The sequence below is a fragment of the Notolepis coatsorum genome (assembly GCF_963971535.1).
Source record: "Notolepis coatsorum genome assembly, chromosome: 10".
Taxonomy (NCBI): Eukaryota; Metazoa; Chordata; class Actinopteri; order Aulopiformes; family Paralepididae; genus Notolepis; species Notolepis coatsorum.
This window is the reverse complement of record NC_140174.1, coordinates 8,959,393-8,975,036: the sequence shown is the minus strand read 5'-3', so window position 1 is coordinate 8,975,036 and position 15,644 is coordinate 8,959,393. Positions and strand designations below refer to the sequence as shown.

General features: G+C 41.1%; 1 protein-coding gene across 1 annotated transcript in view; it reads right to left on the bottom strand.

The window, feature by feature from the left end:
- LOC311235028 (uncharacterized protein) overlaps positions 1-15,644 on the bottom strand; it is a gene marked incomplete at its 3' end in the record, with an annotated part of 73,486 nt that overhangs the window by 42,553 nt on the left and 15,289 nt on the right. The window contains exons 3-4 of the mRNA XM_084322340.1: positions 14,964-15,096; positions 8,622-9,092 (exon numbers count right to left, since the gene is read on the bottom strand). Of these exons, the coding sequence (XP_084178466.1) occupies positions 8,622-9,092; positions 14,964-15,084 (592 nt within the window). The 5' untranslated portion in view covers positions 15,085-15,096. The remainder of the gene's footprint in view (positions 1-8,621; positions 9,093-14,963; positions 15,097-15,644) is intronic.

The window sequence follows — 15,644 nt, the reverse complement described above, 5'->3', positions numbered from 1 at the left end:
GCCCCGACCGAACTGTAGGAGTCGCTGTTTACAATGACCCGGACCCACCCACCGGCTTCCCTCCCGCTGACTCTACCGTGTACTTCGCGCAAGCCTCACATATCGGCATGTAACTCGAGAACCGCTGAACGGATTTTGTCACCTGAAAGGGCTCTCGACAGTCAACAAATGGGGCTTTAATTCTATTAATACTTCACCTTCCCCTCACTTAGAGGTGGTTTGTTATAATATTAACTAGAATACTTCACCTTCCCCTCACTTAGTGGTGGTTTGTTATAATATTTTACTTTCATCTGTCCTATGTGGGCAATGGCAATTTAATAATGCATATTTTTTTCTTGTATGTCAAAAAAGTATAATAAACACAAACGTGAAAATGTATTAGTGTATAGAGCGTGTATTAGCACATTGAGTGCCACGCCCCTTCCGGGAAGTGCATAGGCTCATGCCACCCATTAACCCCATGTAATCAGTCACCTTGTTTGTAGAGCTAAACCTATATGTTATATGGATCCAATATCATTGTCAATTCACAGTATGAATCTTCCATTCAATATGCCATAAAAAATATTTTTCCATAGATACGTTCCCGTTTTATACCGTGGTGAATATGAGTGTTATATCGGAATGATCTGGGATAATTCCTGTGAGGCTATTTATAAGGCGCAACGCTAATAACATTAAATCCATTGGCGTTTTGTCCCTACACACGCTACAGTTAAAAATCCAAATGCATATGATCGGTATTATGTCACATCATGAATGCGTGAAAGGGGGGGGGGGGGGGGGGTCGGTTTGTGATTAATTGATTGCCAATAACGGTATTTGTTATTACCACAACATACCCTGAACTATAGAGCATGTATTATTAGTGTATAGAGCATGTATTAGTTATTAGTGTATAGAGCGTGTATTAGTAGAGAGAGGAGAGAGAGGAGAGAGAGGAGAGAGAGAGAGAGAGAGAGAAGAGAGAGAGAGAGAGAGAGAGATGAGAGAGAGAGAGAGAGAGAGAGGAGAGAGAGAGAGAGATGAAAGAGAGAGAGAGCGAGAGAGAGAGAGTGAGAGAGAGAGCGAGAGAGAGAGATGAGAGAGAGAGAGAGAAGAGAGAGGAGAGAGAGAGAGAGAGAGAGAGAGAGAGAGAGAGAGAGAGAGAGAGGAGAGAGAGGGAGGAGAGAAGAGAGAACAGCCAGGCAGGAACCGTGGCACCAATGTTACTTACCTTTAGCTGCCCAGAGTTGTACCCTTCCAGGTGACTTGTTGTACCCAACTTGTAAGCCGCTTTGGATAAAAGCGTCAAGCGAAATGACTAAATGTAAATAGACAGTGGCGAGGCAACTGTAGTCAAAACGTCTAATTTCTCTCAAACATTCACTTATAGAAAAACAAAGACTGAAACTGATATATCTAACAGAGAAACGCTCTTCTATTTTAATTAGGAAAACTAATTAGTATATCATAGAAATGTTATGCATTTTACATTTACAATTAGCAATACATTAGTATTCTGCAGGCTGGATGGGAAGCTTTGGCGAGCCGTGGGTATAGAGGTTTGGGACATTATGCCTAAGGAGAGCCATCTATGTTCAATTATAACAGTTGTTGAAGAAATGTTTGGGTTGATACCATTTGTTGTGCAAATTTGGTGCAAAATGTAACCAATTTTCCAACCAACAAGAATTGATAAACATGGTCAGATATTCCTCCCAAATATACCAATTTCCCACCAAGCTTAAAATGAGCACTAAATTAGCCTAAAAGAGGTCTGGAAATGCCACTGGAGTACCACAACTTTAAGCAATACATGTGATGCAGAATGATACTCTATATTCTCTTGTAAATAAATAAATAAATACATGTGAGGGCAGAATGATACTCTATATTCTCTTGTAAATAATGCAGAGGGAAGAATGATACTCTATATTCTCTTGTAAATAAAGTAATACGTGTGAGGGCAGAATGATACTCTATATTCTCTTGTAAATAATGCAGAGGGCAGAATGATACTCTATATTCTCTTGTAAACAAAGTAAAACAATCTCCTGGTTTGGATTCTCTCCTCCTCCTGCCTCTAATGTGTGTTCTGCTATACTTTAGACCAGCCGTCTCGTTTGGCCAAATAGCAAACATTCTACATACTTTAAACACAACGTTGCCTAACCTAGCGAAGACAATCTTGTTGTATAAGATTTGCTGAAGAAGATAGTTGATTTCATGCATAGAACACTAGATTTCTCAACCGTTAATAATGTGGGCATTCCAAGGACAAATGGCCATATATAGCGAACATTAATAAATACTTAACCTACAAACATGAAATGGTTCTGACAGCTCAATATTGATGTAAGTAACTATGAGAATTGCTGGGATCCGGTCTCTCTTTCGGCCGGTACGTGAAATATCCAAGCCCTTGCTCAGTGGCTGTCACGATACACTCCGTACTGAGCCGTACTGTATTGTACCCATTCTGCAATCTGTTCAAATAAAGTTTTCATTCATTCTCAGGCGCTCCGTGGGAGAGAGCAGCTTGTGGAGCAGCAGTGGCTCTGAGCAGCAACCTGTGTCATATCGCCATCTTGTGTTCAAAAGGTGGAACTTCATACTGTATCCATTTCATCATGTGGCTCTGATTCTGTATAAGAGGCCATTTTTGCGGCAATTTATATTCTGTAATGCTCCTGTTATAGAAAATGTCATGTTTCTCTGTTTAAATACATATTCTCAGTACAAGCCTTAACTAGTTAATATAGTTTAACTAGTATACAGACAGGACACTAGGGCGACAGTCTAACACAATTGGGTCTCATTCTCCAACGGACTTACGACAAAAAGGGCTTTCTCTTAGGGCCATTTGAGACCTTTTCGGGCAAGAAATTAATATAGACAATATATTATAATATTAATTATATATGTTTTATTGGGACGGTTGGTGAATCCCCAAATCTGCCCGAAAAAGGTCTCAAATGGCCCTAAGAGAAAGCCCTTTTTGTCGTAAGTCCTTCCAGGAAATCACCTCTTGTCTTTTTCTTGTTGTCTTTTGTTTCATATCAATCTTGTGTCAGATATGAAAAAAAAAACGAAACGAACGTTTTTTCATTTGTCATCTTTGTTTTCATTTGTCATTCCAAGCTTGTGTATTTGATTGTAAGTCTGACCAGACCTCGGTCTCACTTTCTGGTCAGACGCTTGTGTATACTTGTCTCCGATTGTAAACTGACGACTCGTCTGTGGTCACAGAAATAAACTATTTTCTTTTGAAATAGTTTGACTATCTGAATTTCTACAGTTCACTGTCTTGGCTAATTTTAAATATTCCACAACACTCTCAATGTTAGATCCATTCACAGTGATCTAGAAAACAGCTGGAACTTTATTAATAATAATAATAATAATAATAATAATAATAATAATAATAATAATAATAATAATAATACATCCAACTTATATATCACTTTTCTTGGTACCCAAATACGCTTAAAAGACATACCTTTTGGTTAATTTGCATTCAGTACCAGTTTAACATTAATACATATCTTACTCAGCACTAAAGTGGCAGATTCTCAACAGCTAATTCTACAGAGACTGTAAACAATACAGTACAGCATCATCTGCATGAAAATGAGATGAGACAATATCAATTATAGAAATAGGACAGGACCCAAAATCGATCTCTCTGGAACACATTTAGTTACCGGTAAGAACTCAGATAGGGTTAAATTGATCCCGGTTGAATCAAAACCAATCCTACGTAATCTCTATAAAAGCAGTGAATTGTATCAAATGCAATCCAGATTGATGAAAAGAGCAGCACAATGTTTTCTGTTGCGCATAGCAGATAGACTATTTAAGACAAAATAACAACAGAGATGGTGCTTAACTCTGAAACTGTTGAGAGCTCAATACAGAATACATTGGGTTGATTATTCATCACAGGATTTTTGTTAGACAGTATAGTTTGGAAATGGGTCTGTAATTATTGAGATAACTTCTATCTTCACCATTATGTAAAGGAATGAGTCATGACTTTCAAAAACCTACAAACTATGCCAGATTAACCCTCATGTTGTGTTAGGAATTGGCACCAATGACCATTGTTAGCGGGTCAATGTTGACCCGGGGTCTAACTCAGTCCTGACCACTAAAAAGAAAGGAGTATCACTCAATATAGTTAATACTACATCCTAACTAACATTATATGCATTCATAACCATATAATCCCATTGTAATTCGAATGTATGGCCCCAGAGACACATCATGTCCCTTATTTTTAAGATGAAAACGAGGTTGTTCAATCATAATATACTAAATGTGAAATCCATACATAATAATGTGTTCCGACTATACTGCCCTGTCAAGGCTAACCGCAGTAACTCGAAAAAAGTCAATTTAGTTATGAGTGAAATTGACCTTGTCAAAAAATGTTTTATCTTGTGACCAAGTTTCAGATGTTAATGTTGCTCAGTTTTGGAGATATGGGGTTTTAAAAACTGCAGTAACTACAAAATCACACTCAAAACCCAGGCAGACCGCAGTAACTTCCAAACAGTGAAAAATGGCTTTAAAGTGTTTTGACTTGCCATCCAAAATGTGTTATAGGTAGATAGATGATAGTACCCAGATTTAACATGTATTAATGAAGTAATCTTTAGGCATACAAAAATATGACAATTATTTTAATTAACCCCAAAAAAGCAGATACTGCACTCTGCTGCACGATTTCCTTAAATAATTATACAGGTAATGTACAGGCAAAGTGCAGTAACTTCAAACTTAACCTAGCCATTTTGAAAATGAAATTTAACACCTGAATATATTGGAATGATGATGATCCAAATAAAATGACTAGGTTAAGTTATGAAAGCTGGAGGGAAAACAACATTGTATTTGAAGTTACTGCACTTTGCCTGTACATTACCTGTATAATTATTAAAGGAAATCGTGCAGCAGAGTGCAGTATCTGCTTTTTCGGGGTTAATTAAAATAATTACGTCATATTTTTGTATGCCTAAAGATTACTTCATTAATACATGTTAAATCTGGGTACTATCATATGTTATGTACCTATAACACATTTTGGATGGCAAGTCAAAAAACTTTAAAGCCATTTTTCTCAGTTTCACTGTTTGGAAGTTACTGCGGTCTGCCTTGACAGGGCAGTATAATAGAACAATATTAGAATATAACTTCTGAAAAAAAGTTTAGTATATCTATTATTATTTTATTTATTTATATTTAGTATTTTTATAGTATAGTTTTACCTTGCCGGCTCAAGAATGACCCTAACACCACAGTCGTACCTTTTTTTCTGCAGATACCTTCAGAATTTTCAAAATGGTGAAACATAGTTTTGCTGTGCTTATATGTGTTGTGGAGGATATCATAAAGCCTTGTTCTAATAAAATCAACTAGATGGTAGTTATGTAAGGGATAATGTATAGCTACGAGGTCATTGTCGCAAAATAATTGACCGACACTGCGTTCTGGAACACCAAGGCGCAGCCGAGGTGTTCTAAACGCAGTGAAGGTCAATTATTTTGCGACAATGACCGAGTATAGCTATACATTATCCCGCTTATTACATGGCTAACTTACTAACAATATACCCAATTAATTTTACACCATCGACAAGACGAGATCAAATGCAGACGCAGTTGTTCTGTGGCTCCTCTGTCATCGCCGGCAGGTGTGTGGACTTGATTGCACTGATGTAGTGCAGCTGTGCATAATGGTAATGCTTAGCTTTCGTGACTGCGATCAAAATGCTTGATTTTGATTTGTCAATAGCGCTCTGTTGCCCCTAACAGCGGTCATTATTGCGCGTTGCCCATGACAGCGGTGAATTATCGAGAAATAATTGACCGCTGTCAGGGGCAACTGAGCGTTATTGACCAATCACAATCAAGCATTTTGGCGAATGTTAAAACGCCATGTAATATTGTTATTGTTGTAATTATTATACATATTATAACCTTGATACGGGTCGCTGGAGACCCTAACACCACATAAGGGTTAAATAGGTGTTATTTACTCTGTAATAAATGGAGCAAATAGCTTTAGATAAAGGATCAAATGTATCCTCTTATCAATGACTTGCACTGCCTCAATAACACTAGGAGAGAAAGGCTGTACAGTTTACAAAACAATATGACTTATTGGGTGCACACTATCATTAATAAGAAGGGAGCCTGTGTTCTCATGTTCAAATACATGATCAGCAGCAGCAAAATGTGTATTAAAGGCTAATCTCTTTCATCTCAGATATTAAACAGTCAACCCCACACCAGCAATAACGACCATCCATGACTGGAATTGTTTCAATACTCTGGCTAGTGGCTACTGACTGTAGATCTGAGATAAAGGATCAACCACAAGGGGGAGCCAGTTTACCTGACATATTCTGCTCTTCTGTGTAGGAGAATGATGTTACTGCATCAAGTCATGGGCTTTTAACCGAAGACTAAGAAAATTGTAATTGGTGTGACCAATGTGAAAATAGTTACCACAAGCAGGGATCACTCGAAAAGTAATTTTATAGGTACCTTTCTGATTAAATATTTTGACACAAACTGGACGGCTAAATGGTCTACAATATGACTTCTTGTGCATTTTCACATTCCCTTTTATCTCTGAATCCGTTCCAACAAATTAAACTACAGTTTCTCTCCAGTATGACTTCCCATGTGTCTTTTCAGAACCCCTTTATCACTGAACCATTTCCACAAACTTAAACATCACTCAGGGTTTATCTCCTGTATGCCTTCTCATGTTGTGGATCTTCAAAGATGCGTTCACACTGAACCCTTTTCCACAAACTGAACAACTAAATGGTTTCTCTCCTGTATGAGTCTTCATGTGTCTCTCTAGATTTTTTTTCTCACTGAACCCTTTTGCGCAAACTGAACAAATAAATGGTTTCTCTCCTGTATGAGTTCTCATGTGTCTCTTCAAATCTCCTTTCTGTGAAAACCCTTTTCCACAAACCGAACAACTAAATGGTTTCTCTCCTGTATGAGTTCTCATGTGGATCTTCAAAGTTCCTTTATCACCAAACCCTTTGCCACAAACTGAACAACTAACGGGGTTCTCTCCTGTATGAGTTCTCATGTGTCTCTTCAAATCTCCTTTCTGTGAAAACCCTTTTCCACAAACCGAACAACTAAATGGTTTCTCTCCTGTATGAGTTATCATGTGTTTCTTCAAATTTCCTTTCCCAGTGAACAGTTTTCCACAAACTGAACAAATAAATGGTTTGTCTCCTGTATGATTTCTCATGTGGATCTTCAAATTTCCTTTTTTGAACCCTTTTCCACAAACTGAACAACTAAATGGTTTTGCTCCTGTATGACTTCCCATGTGTCTGTTCAGATGTCCTTTCCCAGTGAACAGTTTTCCACAAACTGAACAACTAAATGGTTTCTCTCCTGTATGGCTTCTCATGTGGATCTTCAAATGTACTTTCTGAGTGAACCCTTTTTCACAAACTGAACAACTAAATGGTTTCTCTCCTATATGAGTTATCATGTGTCTCTTCAAATGTCCTTTCCGTGAAAACCCTTTTCCACAAACCGAACAACAAAATGGTTTCTCTCCTGTATGAGTTATCATGTGTTTCTTCAAATGTCCTTTATTACCTAACCCTTTGCCACAAACTGAACAACTAACAGGTTTCTCTCCTGAATGAGTCATCATGTGTCGTTTCAGTGTCGCTTTAAAACTGAATCCTTTTCCACAAACTGAACAGCTAAAGTGTCTCTCTCCAGTATGACTGCGCATGTGTCTGTTCAGATGTCTTTTCTCACTGAACCCTTTTCCACAAACTGAACAACTAAATGGTTTCTCTCCTGCATGAGTTATCATGTGTCTGTTCAGAGTTCCTTTGTCACTGAAGCCTTTTCCACAAACTGAACAACTAAATGGTTTCTCTCCTGAATGAGTTGTCATGTGGATCTTCAAATGTCCTTTATCACCGAACCCTTTGCCACAAACTGAACAACTAACGGGTTTCTCTCCAGTATGAGTTCTCATGTGGATCTTCAAATGGCCTTTATCACCGAACCCTTTGCCACAAACTGAACAACTAAATGGTTTCTCTCCTGTATGACTTCTCATGTGTCTGTTCAGAGTTCCTTTGTCCCTGAACCCTTTTCCACAAACTGAACAACTAAATGGTTTCTCTCCTGTATGAGTTTTCATGTGGATCTTCAAATTACTTTTGTGAGTGAACCCTTTTGCACAAACTGAACAACTAAATGGCTTCTTTCCTGTATGAGTTGTCATGTGTCTCTTCAAATGACTTTTGAGAGTGAACCCTTTTGCACAAACTGAACAACTAAATGGCTTCTCTCCTGTATGAGTTCTCATGTGGATCTTCAAATTTCCTTTCTGTCTGAACCCTTTTGCACAAACTGAACAACAAAATAGTTTCTGTCCTGTATGAGACAAACTTAATGTTTTCTGTTTCTCGTTTGATATTAGCATCTGTAACCCTGACTGAGGTTCCCCACTCTCCTTCCAATCATCACTGTCATCAGTCTCAGGACAGTCTGAAGAGAGAAACTGGCCATCTCTAGTTGGTTCTAAATCACCATCTGGATCTAAGTTACTGGCTGGTTCTGATAGTCCACAGTCCTCTCCATCAGGTTCTGTTTCCATCTGTTCAGTTGAGGTGCTGGGTAAAGAGTAAGCTTCTCTGTTTTTCTCCCTCTGGGATTGAAGAGGCTGGAAGGACAGAGCGTTCTCTTGACCATCTTCACATTTCACTGGGTCTACTGTGATCTTGGAGAGATCAGCTTCTTCCAGCCCTTGATGTAGTTCCTCTTTAATCTGTAGGAGCTCTAGGTCCTGGGTTTGGTTAAACCATGAGGACTGAGGTTTCTCTTCATCATGTTCACTCTTCACAGAGACAGGAGTGTATTTCAACTTTAAGATATCAGCCTCCTCCAGACCTTGAAGCTGCTCTCCCTCCTGACTGCTCCAGAGTTCCTCCTGTTCCTCTTTCATCTGTAGGGGCTCTGGCTCCTCCTGGCTCAGACTGGGGCTCCTCTCCTGCTGCTCAGGGGGAATCTCCTCTTCACAGACAGAGAGCTGTGGGGGGTCTGCAGGGAGGAAGAATAATAATATGAATAACAAACATTAAGATGCAGTAGATAACTTTTCACTATTTAAGTAAAACCCTGCAACTGAGAGTAGAAACAAGTGTTTTCAATCAATTACTACTTGGCTACAAAATGTGCCTATTTAATACAGTGAGGACATGTCCTCATCACGCTGTCAATCACAACTTGGAGGTTGATCAGATGTTGTCAGGAGGTGAGAATGTAAATAAACAGAGTGAGACTTGAGGTTCTCCATACTAAACAGGGTAACTGTGGATAGCTGAAATACTTTGGATTGTTAGCTTGACCAATCACTTTTTACTTGAGTTGGGGCACATGTAGAAACTCCTACACTGTTCACCTGATTTGGTGAATACCTTCAATATCAAATCAAATCAAATTTATTTATAAGGCCCGACAACACACGTTAATGTCCCCATGGGCCGTACAGGTCTTCTTTAAACAAGTCAAGAAGAAAACATAACAATAAGTCAAGAACAGAACAAGAACACCATAAGGTCATAAAATTTAAGATAAATGCAAATAAATGAAAGAATGCAAGCACTCCCAGACATACCCCACGCGAAGGTAAGGAAAAACTCACTAAAACCTAACAATAGGGAAAAATATATAAATATATAAATCTGAAAGTCTGCACTTGAAGCACACCTTGATTTAATTTCAATTCCATTGTGGTGGTGTACAGAGCCAGAATTGTGAAAATTGTGTCAATGTCCAAATAATTATTGACCGACTGTATGAAGTCAAAATATGTGACTCGGCATGGTCTAGGCCGACTTGTGACGGCGAGTTACATTCCTCAGAAATCGCGAAAATGTCTCGCACTTAAGCGCCGTGCAGGTGAAAAGATGCGACTGCTGTTACCTCGAGTATCGGAGGGGACTCGTGCTATGTATGACTTAGTCCACATTGCAGCCGGCTTGTGGGAGGCAAGAAACAGCGTTCGAGACAGGGGAGGGTTGAATTGGACGATACGAAATTGGGATGGGAGACAAATAGAAAATGGGAGAAAAAGTGGATAAAAAAGAATAATAAAAAAAACTCCGGAATCCACATTTTACTTCTCACGCATGTAACCGGAGCCGATCAGATTCATTCTGGACCCTCAGCACAGCGTGTAATATGTGTTTTACAGTATACGCGTTGGATCAATAAAAGGATCGATTTTTGGAATGGCGATCAGGAATTGGAATAATCCATTATCATCTGATCTCAGGTAAGGAATCTATTTTACCAGTCTTAGGATAATCAGACCTGTTTTCACGGAGATATAAGCTTTTCCCCCAGGCTGTTTGACTGTGTGAGCGATCAGGAACTAAGAGAATCGATTTTCAGCTTGCGGCACCAGCGTGCATACGTACACATATACTATCGATAATCTAGCGTTTATTTGAAAACGATTCATAAATAGGCCGAAAAATGACAACGTTCTAGAATATTACAGTACAGGGCGTTTATCACAGAATCTTTTTTTCCCCCTTGAAAACGAGGGCTTTTCAAAATGCTATAAAACGGAAATTAACCGATAAAAAAACAATCCGCTTCGACAATGTTGACTGGAAATGAGTCATTGATAAGCGACGGGCAGATTAGACACATAGCCATAATTTAAAACATAGATTAGGCGATATTAACGTTAACATTGAAGTGGATGGTGGGCATTCAAGCACTAAATGTGCGCCCCCTGCTGGGCACTGAAAGTGTTAAGGGTAATGATAAAAATAACGGGTGGCAAGTTTTCACACATAAGCCAGAGCCGTGGATAAAGCCATTTTTTTACACAAACAAGGTTATCGGCTGTGGCTGACGTGCATGATGTAAAGCTTTTACTCTACAGGTAAGTATGTGCTTTCATCTGGCGCGCCATGCAACTGGTGTCACAGCTCTGCTTTCTTTTGGCGTCGTATCAGGGGTGAGGTGGTGGATAAAATAAACCTCCCCCCTCCCGGATATAGTTATATCCTTACGAAACTGATTGGCCGAGAGGTTGTGCCTTTCTACCCATCAGTCTCCCTGTCGAGGGTGTTCTTTCTCGTCATGGGGGGGGGGGGGGGGGTTCCTGTCTCCCACACCAAATCAGGATAGGTGGGACACAGGTTTCCCCCGGCCATTTGAAAACGTCACAGGCGCTTTTTCTTGCTGGCCAAGAGACATGTCCGTGAGTTACAGGGCCTGTGCTACAGACCGCTGTCATTGTAAAGGATAGGTGATGCAATGCAGTAGAGACAATTTATATTCTACTCTGCTCCCTACCAGTAGTGTATATTGGGTCAGAGCCTCCTCCTCAGGGAGTTTCAGAGTCTCCTCCTCAGGGAGTTTCAGAGCCTCCTCTGAGTTTCAGAACCTCCCTCTGTGTGAGAGCCTCCTCAGAGTTTTCAGAGTCTCCTCCTCAGAGAGTCTTGGTCCAATTGTTACATGAACCTTTTTCAATTGTTTTTACTCACGTTGTGGTCTCTCTGGGAGAATCGTTGTCTTCTCCTCTTACATGAAGAGCAGAATTGACGCGGTTTTTATTCCCAGGCTCGAGAGGCCATTGAAGCACAAGCACGTTTTCTTATTGGCCAAGAGACATGTCCGTGAGTTACAGGGCCTGTGCTGCAGACCACTGTCATTGTAAAGGATAGGTGATGCAATGCAGTAGAGACAATTTATATTCTACTCTGCTCCCTACCAGTAGTGTATATTGGGTCAGAGCCTCCTCCTCAGGGAGTTTCAGAGCCTCCTCTGAGTTTCAGAACCTCCCTCTCAGTGAGGGAGCCTCCTCAGAGTTTCAGAGCCTCCTCCTCAGAGAGTCTTGGTCCAATGTGTTACATGAACCTTTTTCAATGGTTTACTCACGTTGAAGTCTCTCTGGGAAAACCGCTGTCTTCCCCTCTTACATAAGGAGCAGAATTGACACGGTTGTTATTCCCAGGCTTGTCATGCGAGGACCCGTGTCTGTGTCTTTTGTAGACGGCTCACTGCTGCTCGTCCCAGACAGCAAGGGGAAACGCTGTGAGGCTCTTTCTTGTTAGAAATTTGCCCTCACTGTTCTCGGGTTCTTTGCGAGCATATAAGCCGTTTTATGACATCAGCGTATGGTCTTACGAGACCGATCAGCGCTGGCCCAGGGTGTTTTTTCAATGATTGAATTTGCTTTGTGGGTCCGGCGCGCCTTGGTTGCCCAACATCATAAAAACGGCATTTTTTATGCGGTCGGCTGGGAAGGAGATTTTTTGTCTCTACCGAGTGCCAGTGCACTAGGTTAGACTTGACAGCTCACGTACATCTCCGGGGGGAGATGACGGAGTAGATCAAACATTGGCAGGGGGGTTCACGCCTTTGGGTGGGCCACCAAGAGCAGTGCGTTCGCGTACTGACCGTCTTGGTGGCGCCCTCTGTGATGTTTTGGATCGACACGCTACCCCCCTCTTAGGACAGGGGGCGGCGGCGTGACTAGGGCACGGGACTGGTCCTGGTCGCGCCGGACCGGATCAGTTTAACCCGTTGTCCGCCGGGGCGCAGACAGGTTCTGGTTCCCCGAGGGATACTGTGTTGTACCTTTTTGCACGATGTTAGGGGGTTGGTCCTTCTCCATTTGTTTCACCCCCCCTCCCTGTTAAACTGGGGATGGGAGGGGGCTGTCGGGGAGGCTGTTTCTGTCAACTCCTCTATGCATCCCTGTGTAGGTCCCGGTCCACCAGGCCCAGGTCGGGCCTTGCCCTCAATAACCTGTTGGCCTGGGTTAACCCTTTTAAACCTGAAACGCTTGAACTGCATTGTATAGCCTGTGTATACACACAGTTGTGTTTCTGGGGTTTCTTAGTGGGTTAGGGGAGCACCCACCTCCTGTTATAATAAACATAGGGGGGTGGTTGTCTCCCCGGTGTGTTGGTAGCAGAGTCGACTCTCAGGTTGAGCCCGGGTCTGACCCCGGCTGCCCGAGGAGTATGCCCCCGCATCTTTCATGACGTCTGCCAATTGTGTCAAACTCTCTCTGAACCTCGACCCCGCGGGATTAATAAATTGGCAGGGTCATGGTTCCTGGAAATTGTGAGATGGTGCAGAGCATACCAGAACACCCTTTCCGCCGGGATACTGTTCTTACAGTAAGCCCCTTAGGCACCCGTCTAGTCCGCAGTGCTCCGGGCGCAGGTAGAGTTCTACTCTTGGGACCTGTCGGCCTGGATTGAGGGATCAACCTCCTTGGAGGGTTGTCTCCCCAGCGCGCCGGCTGGCCCCTCATTTACATTTAGTCATTTAGCTGACGCTTTTATCCAAAGCGACTTACAAGTTCTGTATGACAAGTCATCAGGAAGGGCACAACTCTATCAGCTGAGAAACAATGTTCATCAAAGTGTTGAGTGCTACAGTGTAGGTTAGTTTATTAGGACAAGTGCATGACAGTAAGGTTAGTTAGGGTTAGATATAACCTTTTCCAGTTTGCACATATCTATTATCTATGACTAATTCTATCTATTTTTAGGGGCAAATGCGAGTGAAATAGTCGCGTTGTGGTTACATGACGTCATTGCTATTTTAGAGCTGCTCTACCGGTTACAAGGTAGTCAAAATCCATACCGTAGAGCAAATTCATACCGTTTATACCGTATACCGTTTATACCGTCCACCCCTACCTGGTGATATGCTGATTCTTGCTGCTTTTATCCAGCCTTCCTGAGGTGTCGTGGGCCTAACTTGAAGAAACACCAGTGAAGGGGGGGGGGTGCCCCCTTGATAACCCTGGTGATATGCTGGCTCTTGCTGCTTATAATGTTTAGATTAAAATCAACACTTATAAAGTCATGTTTAGAGATTAAAGTCAACACTTTTTAAGTCATAATGTTTACAGATTAACACTTTGGTCGCCAGGCTTATATTCTTAATATACCATCCTCCGCCAGCTCTATTTGTCTATGGGGATGTTTACCTTCTTTGCAGGGCTATAACTTTTTAAATTGTATTGCTAAATTGACATTACTATGGCCCATTCAACGTCAAGTATCTATTGTTCAGGGTGTAGCAACGTTATACTTTTTCATTCACATATTCATACTAAAATACGGTCTAAAGTATAAGTATGTTTTATAATTTTCTGAGCTTTCTCCAGAACGTGATTTATAGCCCCAAATGCATTATATTGATGATCAAATACAGTTGGATAGGAATCTGCGCGAGATAAAAAATTTCAAATGACGTGCTTCTAGAAGTTACTACTGATCATCTGATGTTGACCGGATGGGGGGGGGGTCGTTTATAATTCCGTGGCCAACGTTAGATGATTCATCTAGTGTGGGTGATATGATAATTAGAGCAGTTAGTATCGAACACGTTAAAAAATAACGCTGAATCTTACCGTAGCCTCCTCATAGCGTTGGGCGATGAGCGTGGAACAGAAATATTCCTATTATGGGATGTAGAAATATGCGATCCATTTCCAGGTTGTATAATAGTATATACGTCCAAATCATGTTGTTTATCGAGTTATTGGTAACGGATTGCTATCCGTTGTGTTTAGCTCGAGTCCTGGGACTATTACAGAGTGATCGGACCGAATTGAAATGAGCACCAGCTTCCATTTCCTGTTTACGCTCTGGGCGATCCGCCGATCGGCCACCAGATGGCGCTCTTGAACCGTTGGAGAGTTGAGAGGGGATCAACAGTAGATCTCAAGTCTCGGGGGGAGAAATATGATTTCGATCACAGATTTTTGAAATATTGATATCAAAGACGTGGTACGGCGTCTTTGGCAGAATGAGCATGGCGGGGAAAGACGTGCTACAGCGTTTTTGGCGACCAGTGTTAAAGTCAACATTTATCAAGTCAGACTAAAGTCATAATGTTTACAGATTAAAGTCAACATTTCCATACTTGTTTCCATGCAGTCCAAACAGCTCTTCTCCTGGCCCAGCTGTGATGGTTCCATGCAGTCCACCAAACAGACAGACAGTTCTCTCAAACCAATGTGTGAGGGGCTATGCGGGGTGGTCATATTCAGACCAATCTTGGGGGAAAGTAAGGAAAGAAATATCAGTACATTTTACATTCATCCTAACAAACAACATCCTAACTTTTCAGTTGAAATGCATCAGGAACACAGAAAGCCAAGCAAGAACCACCAGTCCATAACCAGCTATACAGGTAGCGCTCTTTTCCAAGGCTAATAGGAAGATTTCATAAGAACTGAAAAACACGTGTGTATATAGATAGACAGATGCACTGCTATAGTTCTGATCTATGAATATAAGCCTATGATATTGCATTTAATTTTATGCAAAACTTCTGATTGTTTATTGATGCAGGCAGCTGTTGTTTTTGGCCAATCAGATGTTTTTGTCTTCCAAGTGGTGTTTCCAGGGTCACATTGAACAAATGAAGACCAAGTCCTCGTCAGAAAGTACATTACATTAAATTAAAATACAACTAAATGCAATATCGTGGACATCTACAGAAGATTGTAAAATAATTGTTTGGTAAACTGTAGGGGTGTAAAGTTACACGTATCCGTACCGAACCGTTTCACTTCAGTACGGCTGTGTACCGAACGAATAC